At 35.9% G+C, this 9,539-nt stretch overlaps 1 protein-coding gene across 1 annotated transcript in view; it reads left to right on the top strand.

Moving 5' to 3' along the window:
* The window catches only part of SMARCC1 (SWI/SNF related, matrix associated, actin dependent regulator of chromatin subfamily c member 1), a 130,202-nt gene that overhangs the window by 36,701 nt on the left and 83,962 nt on the right, over positions 1-9,539 (top strand). Inside the window, exons 8-10 of the mRNA XM_011375447.1 lie at positions 1,343-1,370; positions 6,718-6,843; positions 9,020-9,141. Of these exons, the coding sequence (XP_011373749.1) occupies positions 1,343-1,370; positions 6,718-6,843; positions 9,020-9,141 (276 nt within the window). The remainder of the gene's footprint in view (positions 1-1,342; positions 1,371-6,717; positions 6,844-9,019; positions 9,142-9,539) is intronic.

The following is a 9,539-nucleotide window of genomic DNA, read 5'->3' as shown; positions in this document are numbered from 1 at the left end:
CATCACTGATGGTGTCATTTAGGAAGGCTGGAAGCAGTGCCTGTGTGGCTTTTATTACAGTGTAGACTTGTTTTACTAAGCATTTCTAGTATAATGGTAAGAGTCCATGCGTTGACTCTTATTTTTCAACTTTTAATGTGGAAATAATTATGAAACTTAAAATAATAATACAAAACAAATTACCACCATATACTTTTCTAGATTCTCCTGTTGTTAATTACTTTAGGAAGTTAATTCTTAAAACTATTATTACCTAATGTAGGGTCCATATTCCATTTTCACTAATTGTCACAGTGATACAATACAGTAAGTTGTAATCTAAGCTTTTCCTGATTCAGGACTCGGTTCAGGATCACACGCTGCATTTAGTTATCATATCTCTTTAGTCTACTTTAATCTGGAACTTTCATCCTTTCTTCTGTGACATTGACATTTTTGAAATGTATAGGCCAATTTTTTTTAGGCCATCTCTGAATTTGAGTTTATGTGATATTTCCTCATTATTATATTCAGGCTATGCATTTTTGCTGCAATACTATATAAGTAATATTGTATCTTTCTCATTATATCACATCAAGAGACACATTGTCCATTTTTCCCATATTGGCTGATTGTTTGTTAAGATACTATCTGCCTGGTTTTCTTACTGTAACGTTACCATTTTTCTCATCTCCTGCCTTCATTCCTCATGCCTAGAATTAGCCGTTTCTCCAAGAGCTCTCATTCCTTCTAGCAGGAAAAGGTATTAGAGACCAAGATCTGGGTGTAGATGTGTTCACTGCCACTGAAGTGTCTCTTTGCTTCTAGACCCCTTCTGACCAGAGAAGTATAAAATATAACCATTACGTACGTATAAACACAAATGTACGTGTATAAACCTGTGCGTATACACATAATAAACATTTTAGAAATAATTCTGATCCATCCCCACAGCGTTTCTTTTCTATATTGCTCTCCCCTGTTCCATGTTTATATGTCTCTTCTAGTGTAAGGACCCTGGCTCCCAACATCAACACATTTACAATTGGATAGTTTCAGAATTGCATTGCCCGTGGCACTATGATAAACAGAATACTAAAATCTGTTTGTGGTTCTCTCCGTCCCGCTGCCCTGCCCAAGACAGGTGCATGGACAAATAGTGTGTCATGAGTTACTTGGACAAACGCTTTCTGACCTCCCTTCAATCAGGTTGTTACTTATTTGAAGTACGGTTGGATTTTTTGTTGTTGTTGTTGTTTTCAGTTTTGGTGTTTCCCTCATTTACATTTTGAATGTATAGAATTCAAACATGCTTCCAAACGATGCCTGTTTTCTGGATTCCTTCTGTCTCCTTTTCCCCCAGTACTTGTAGAATGGTCAAGATGTATAGCGTTGGCATGCTTTTTATTTCCCTCTTGTATACTTTGCTTCTTCAACTAATGGTCTTTCCTGGATCTCCTTGGTGTTATACCAGCACAGTGCTTCATTATTACGTATATGCACTGTAGTTACGCTAGTCGCTTATGCTTTGAAATTTGAGTAGTTTGCACAATTTCAGAATGACAGAAAGCTGCAGTAAATAGCTTTGTGCCATATGTATTTTCATATTGTTTGAGGTGTATCGTTACTGTGAATTTTTAGTATTAGGGTTGCTGGGTTGCAGAGTCAGTGAAAAGCACTGCAGTTTTGTTACCTTTGTGCCTCTTCAGTGGGAGATTGTGCCATTTTGTGTTCTTGTAAGCAGTGAGGGAAGAGCGCCTCTTCCTGCAGAGCCTCCCTAACTGCGTGCCTCATCAGGCTCTTACGTTTTGCCAATCCTGATGTATGAGAAGTGTTCTCTCTGTATAGTTTTCATTAGAAATTTAAATTGTTGAGTATGTGGAATCTATCATATTTAAATAATATTTCTTAATGGATCCCATGAAATCTAAATACCATTACAATTTGTACCCACCATTCTCCATTTTAAAATAAATGTATGTGCTCTTCTTAAATAGTCACGTTATGTACTTTTTCTTCTTGAACGTATATTCTCATTTGACTTAAAAACAATAGTACCCTAATAAAATGCTTTTTAATACTCGGTGGTCTTATTCACTGAAACCTAGGGAAGAAGAGCTAACCATGTATCTTTAGAAAATTTGATCTGGAATTCTTTGTTTCATTTTCTGTATTTTATAGAACAATGCTCATGTATTGTTTTATCCTTCGAAAGAAAATGTGATTGCTATGAGAAAGTTAACACTTTAATTTAAAAATTAAATTATAAATATAAATGTTTATAAAATATGGATAATAATGAATCACAGTAAAACAAACACCTGAATACTTACCACTCTCTGTAAACAAGAACACTACCATTAATTTTGTAGCAGTCCAAGTGTTCGTCCTTTGTCCTGCCCATGCAGAGATAACTGTTATCCTAAAAGTTTTCCTTATCCTTTTCCACTACAGTTTACCACATATATATATGAATAACCTGCACCCTCTTTCAGTTTTCATGTTTTAAAAGCTTCAAATATCAGTGGAGTCAACATTACATTCTTTTGTGACTTTCATTTTTGTTAGCATCATATTCTTGAGATTTCATCCATAGTACATGGTAGTGTAAGTAATCTTCGGTATGAATGTGTCACATCTGTTGTCATTTGGGCGGGTGTGTAGTTACTTCAGGTATTATAAACGGTGCTACCATGAACTTTGTTGAACATACCTCCTTTTAATACATGTTCAGAATGGAATCCTGGGTCACACCTTTTCTAAACAGTGCCATATTGTTGCCTGATGGTTGTAAAAATTACTTTTGCAACTACAAGGAATGTGTAAGTTTTCTGAATACTCCCTACCCTGGCCAGCACTTGATATTTTCTGACGGTAATATTTGCCTGTCTGGTATATTTCATTGTGGTTTTAACTTGTATTTCTCTTATTACTAAGTAGTTTTATCATCATTTCATGAATTCGTTGCCCTTTGACGTTTCCCCTTCTGTAACATGCTTGCTCTCATCTTTCGCTCTTTTTGTCACTGCAGTGTCTTTCCTTTTTTTAGGTGTTCTTCAGATAATCTGTATACTAACCATCAATTATATGTGTTAAAAATCTGGTTTCCTAGTAGGTTGCCTTTTGTTTTTCAATCCTAAGGTCATCGTGATATTTTCCTGTGTTTTATAAAGTTCTTTAGTTTGGCCTTTCATTTATAGATCTTTAATCCACCTGGAATTAATTTTAAAATGTTATGCTGTAGGAAAAAAATTTTTCCCCATGTGGTACTAGATCAAACTATGCCTTGAAGAATGAAAAATGTCGAAGCTGGTTTCCTCTCTCCATTGATCTATGCCATTTCTGTCAAAAGTAATTTTTTTTATATGTAGATTTGTTTCTAGACTCTATAAAGTTTTACTTGTCAGTTTGTTCCTACTCGAGTATTCTCACCTTTTTCTTTAGGAATCTCGTGGGTATTGGGTCTTTGCTTTTTTGTATAAATTTTAGAATCAACTTGCTGAGATCTTTATGAAATATACATTTATTAGGATTTTGATTAGAATTAAATCGAATCTATAGAACAGTTTAGAGAAAACTGCCATCTTTATAATACTGACTCTCAATCCGTGAAGGTGTTTTATATCTTTCAGTAATGTTGTACAAGTTTATTCACACTTCATTGATCATCTTAAGAATGATCATATAGTAATTAAGGTATGATTTAAAGAATTTTTTGTCCTTTAAGTTTTACATAAGGAATGTCAATGGTGTAAAACTAATTTTACAAGGGTGGCAAATTAGAACCCATTATGGCAAATCATAGCCACCTGGTTTTTGTACATAAAATTTTATTGGCTTGCCACCACCCCATTTGTTCACGTATTGTTCATAGTTGCTTTTGCACTGTAGCAGCAGAGTTGAGTAGTTGGGACAGAGACCATATGATTTGCAAGCCTAAAATATTTACTGTGTGACCCCTAAGAAAAAATATACTAATCCCTGCTGTATATATTAATTATTCCATTACCTTCAGTGATTTAAATAAATAATAAAGGAAAAATATTTACCTTTAAATGTTATCCAAGAACTTATACCCAAACCAGTCTTTTATTGGCTTAAAAGAGTTTTTGCAGTTTATTATTGAAAACTTGACAACTTGTGAAATGTTTTCTAATGTCACAACTAGTTAGCCCCCAAGATGGCTTAACAGTTTCAAATATGTATCTTTGTGTACTGTCAGGTGGGGTATGTTCCACATCTGGCTAGTCAAACAGTAAGTTGTCACTTGGGAAAAAAACGTTGATTAAACTCATGAGCCACATAACATTGTAGATTACTACCAAAGGGTTTTTAGAAACATATTTTCCTTAAGACTAGTGTCCGAAATTTAGGACTAGGATTAATAGCAGAATTTACCATGATACCATCTTATTGATAAGGAGATTGGTCTCCAGAAGTTAGGTAATTTTGTCCAATGCCACATAACCAGTTATGTTATTCTGGCCCCAAGGTATTTTTATGAAAAAGATAACAGAGCATAGTGGTTTTTAGAGGAGCTTAGACAACTCAGTGCAAATCCAGGTTTTGCCTCTGGTTAGGTGTATAACTGGGCAGCTCGCTTAACGCTGTGCTCGTTTGTTGATTTGGACAGGTGGGGAGTGAGTGCTTGCATTGCTTTACCATGCTTAGGATTAAATGAGATCAGACATGTAAGGTGTTCAGCAGAGTGCCTGGCACGGACACCTGTGAGCTGTCTATACCGTTGTAACATGCTTTCTCAAAAGATTTGTCAAAGTTTTCTGGATAGTAAAGAATCAAATTAGTAGTTACAAAACAATCACGGGGATGTGGAGTACAGCATAGGTAGTAAGTCCGCAATACCGTAATGGCTGTGCGTAGTGCCGGATGGGTACTAGGGTAATCGGGGGATCACTTCGTAAATTAGATGAATGCCTCACCACTGTGCTGTACACCTGAAACTGGAAAAAAAAAAAAAAAGAACGGGCAACATGAATATTCAGCTCTACTTTTACAATATGTACACACTTTGTTTTAGTGCTTTGGAAAATACTGTCTTCATATACTATGACATATTTTCTGAAACATTACTGAGTTAAATTCCCTAGGCTTTAACATAGTCATATATACTTTTACATGGATTTTCTTTGTCTTATTAGCTTAAGGTTTCTCATGTGCCCTATTTATCCCCTTCCCATAATTTGTACATACAAGAGTCTTTTCATGTTACATTATTTAAGGTCTTATTTTCTCTGTGACAGAAGGTATTACTGTTACTGTGTAACTACGGTTGCGGGGGGAAGAGGCATGTAGTCAGGTGGATGTCAGTTTTAAATCAGTATATGAGAGAGGCATTATCCTCAACGTCAACTTTGTAACCCGTCCCCTTAAAAAAAGGAGGCAGTGGGGAGTTCATGCTGTCTCCTAATGATTGCCATGTTCTATCTTGTTTTTGCTTCTAGGGAGGCTTTGTAGGTATAGTTGCTGCTCTCTATTTTCAAGATAATATTTTAATGCCTCTTAACCATGCCAGTTAATTGAAACAATGACGCGTGGTGTAGACAGCAGTCCTATAACAAGGAAGAATGGTCCCAGTTTCAGTTGTGTTCCCCTTGAGAAATGCTCTTGGACAAAAAGGAATATTACACAGTCTAGGCCTGTGGTTTAAATATTTACCTATATCTACATCTACATTTATATACAACATCCAGAGAACCTGTCATTTTATTAATTCTTAGAAACATTAACAAAAAAGCAGGAGAAGTCGCTGTGTAAAGGTCTAGAAAGAACTTCAGATCTGACTCTCACCTCCATCCCAGTCCCAACCATGGCTGTCCTTGAAAGGTCTCCATAGAGCACATGTGTACTTGATGGGGCTTCTGGATAGGTCTCTGTAAATGGCCTCATCATCGTTGTTCAGAGAGTGTTGTGGAATGTCTAAACCCACAGACATCCTTCCTACCTAAGATAATGACTGTCTTTGGCCCTGTGCCGTTGAGCGTTTTTATCAATGATTTTCATGAAGGTAAAGGTGCCACGATGAATGAGATAGGCCAGGCAAAGATCAGTACTGCATGGTATCTCTTATATGTGGAATCTAAAAAAAAGAGTAAAGCTCCTAGAAGAAGTAGAGAACTGGTTGCTGGGGACTGGGGGAAATAGGGAGAGGTTGGTCAAAGGTACCAGGTACAAAATGAATAAGGTTTGAGACTTATGGGAAACACAGTGACTGTAGTTGATAACACTTTGTTGTGTAACTGGAATTGGCTGAGAATAGAACTTAAATGTTCTCGCAGACACAAAAAAGATAAATATGTGAGTTGAGGAATGTGTTAACTAGATAGGGGAATCCTTTCACAATGTATAGCATAAATCACCACAACGTATGCCTTAAATATCTTAATGTTTTATTTGTTAAATATACCTCATAAAGCCGAAATTTAAAAAAGAAAAGATGACGTGATTATCAAATGAAGGGTCTTAGTTATCAAAACCTCAGTCTATACAAACCAGTGATGCTGTCTTACCCTGTTTATTCAGTAAAAAACATGGAATAAAAATTAGAAATGGTTAAGTGGCCACTCACATCATTATTTGTCGTATGTTTTATGCATTTGAGGATTTGAGAATGATAAATCAGCTTTTAAATACTTTTGAAGCTTTTCTTTTTAATACTTGTAAATACTTTCAAGTGATTTTATTATTTATGTAGATCTTCATGCTTTGATGTGGTTTTAGGTTCATGCAAAATGGATTTTGGACACTGACATTTTCAATGAATGGATGAATGAGGAGGATTATGAGGTGGATGAGAACAGGAAGCCTGTGAGTTTTCGTCAGCGAATTTCAACAAAAAATGAAGAGGTATTTGGTTTGGCACCATTTTTTTTTCATTGGACATTTCTTCCTTCTTGGCTCGAATGTTCTCAGATAGTCTTTAATAAACTGTCACCAACCAAGATGCATTAGCCATTAAGTATGTATGAAAGTTACTAAGTGGCCGTAACAGCCATCTCAGGAGTTGCCATCCTCAAAAAGGGGGCATGAAAATCTCAGAGTCAACAAGATTTAAAGTGGCCTGTGCAGTGTGACAGTGGTACATTCGATTTTGTTCTCTAGATGTGAATTTTAATTTTGTATACCAAATATCATCATGGAATAATTTAACTTAGTTCTTGGTTTCTCAAAGGGAAACTCTTTTTTTTTTTTTTCTTTTAAGATGCCTACAGCACCTGATCTTCCTGGGTGGTCTCCCATCCAAGTACTAACTAGCCCCAACCCTACTTAGCTTCCGAGATCAGACGAGATGGGGCATGTTCAGAGTTGCATGGCCGTAGCAAGTTTTAGTATTTTTAATAGCTTTGTTATTGCACATACAGTAGTTAATACAAAGTGTAGGCCTTAAAAGTCTCACAGTGAGAGTTTAATCTTTTTTTGAAGTGGGAAGGCCTGATATATAAAACACTTTAATCCTTGAAGAAGCCCAGTCACTTAAATATTTATCTGTGAATCCTTCCAAGTTACAACTTGTGAGATAGATGTGTCACTAGAGGAAGACCTGAGACAGAAGAAAGCTGAGATGTGTTCCTGCTGGGTTTGTGACAACCTGTGATTCTAAAGTCCTTTTCAGTGGGGAAATTAAAATTCGGGGGTTTGTTCTGTATTTTGGTTTTCCGAAAAATCTTTGAGACATACAGACTTTAACCATTAGAAAGTACAGTTCTTTTTTTAGAAAGTGTAGTTCTTTCATACTTATTTCTAGTTCTGTATATTATTAAAATGTCTTTTTCACACTATGTGTATTCTTTATTTTTAAGAAAGCTGTTTTAAAACTGGGTCTTTTTCATATACTTTTTAGTTTGTTCCTACTTGCTTTAGAATTTCACTTAAAATTTTTTTGTTTTAGCCTTCTGTCTCTGATATACTTTTACATTTGTTTTCCCTTAAGGCATTTCAAAGCAAGTCTTTTGTGTCATTAGGCATATTCTCATTTCCATATCACATTAAACTGGCCTGTTCCCTTCCACCTCTGTTCAGATTTAGATGGTTTATTTATTTATTCACTTATTCGTAGGGGGTTATTATATGTGCTGCAGAAGCAAGCATTTCAGAGGGATTATATAAAAATTGATTTAATATCCCTTTAAAAATTTAACTTCAGACTTAACTATACTAATCAAAGATGTGCATAGTTTAGATTTTCTTGTAAACTTGCCTCAGATGCCCCATTTGATGTTGCAAAGCTGCTGAAGGGAAACAAATAGTTGTGAAGGGCGTTAGCGTATCGGAGAAAATTAGTATTTAATTGATAGTTTGATCTCTCACTGGGGGCACCTCAGATACAGTATTTTGGATCATTTTAGGTTTTTTTCTGTTTATTATAGTTTAGTTTATTAAATTGGCAGTTAACGTCTACAGATTGACTTTTGTATATCGCTCTGTATCCTGCAGCTCTGCTGAACTCATTAATTTAACTCTGGTAGTTTTGTGGATTCCTTAGGGTTATTTAATGTCATTTGCAAGTAGGGATAGTTTTACTTCTGCAGGTTGACTTTTATTCCATAAATTGCAATCTTGACATGTTTTATATTATAAAGTTATCTCTCATATTACTTTTACTGATGAATTGGGAGTAGTTTCTGGCACATTTTCACAAGCTCATTTAGCCTGTCTTTGTATTTTATTAATTTAATAGCATGTGTTTTATATTTTTCTAGTACTTAAAAAAGTTTTTCCCACCTGGAAATACAGAGTGTGAACAGGAATAGTTTTTAGTTGTGCGGGGTTTTGGTGTGTCTGTTTTGTAGCTCAGTTTGAATACCTGTAGGATGGTGCTAACCTTTCCATTGGTGGTACATCACCTGAAAGGTCAGGGGAAGTCTTTTAACTGCTGGTGGCCCAGGATGCTTAAGGATGTGCCTTTCATTGGCCCTGAGCTTGTGAGTTTGTTAGCTATCTTTGTGGAAACTCGCCTTCGAATGAGTATTTGTAGAAACTGAGGAGTGAGCAAACCTGGCTGATATTTATTTCCATTTTCTAGCCAGTCAGAAGTCCAGAGAGAAGAGATAGAAAAGCATCAGCTAATGCTCGAAAGAGGAAACATTCGCCTTCCCCTCCCCCTCCCACACCCACAGAGTCACGGAAGAAGAGCGGGAAGAAAGGGTAAGAACTGCAGCACAATTCAAAGGGCATTAAACAAACTCCAAAGGACTTTCTAGATTTTTACCTTTACAGTGGAAGTTTTGCCTAAAGGAAATCTTATTTTGACTTGGTTGGATATCTGCTTTGCTAGCTCATCTTTTATGGATGGTTATCTGACAGGCATCTCATGTCATATTTACCTTGAGTACAGTCTTTTTTTCTGTATCTAAGTATATATTGAGAAGCATTTGGTAAGGAATTTAAGAAGTTACAGTCATCATCCTTAGCATCAGTGTGTCTCTAATTTTACCACCTGTCCCATTTGTTATCAAAATGACTCATACAGGACATGAACCTGTGACTAATGTTTTGCAAAGTGCATCAGGGTAGTACCTTGTTTAGAGTGTTACATTTGTGCT

Source organism: Pteropus vampyrus, unplaced genomic scaffold, assembly GCF_000151845.1.
Source record: "Pteropus vampyrus isolate Shadow unplaced genomic scaffold, Pvam_2.0 Scaffold271, whole genome shotgun sequence".
NCBI lineage: Eukaryota > Metazoa > Chordata > Mammalia > Chiroptera > Pteropodidae > Pteropus > Pteropus vampyrus.
This window is presented reverse-complemented; position numbering and strand designations above follow the sequence as displayed.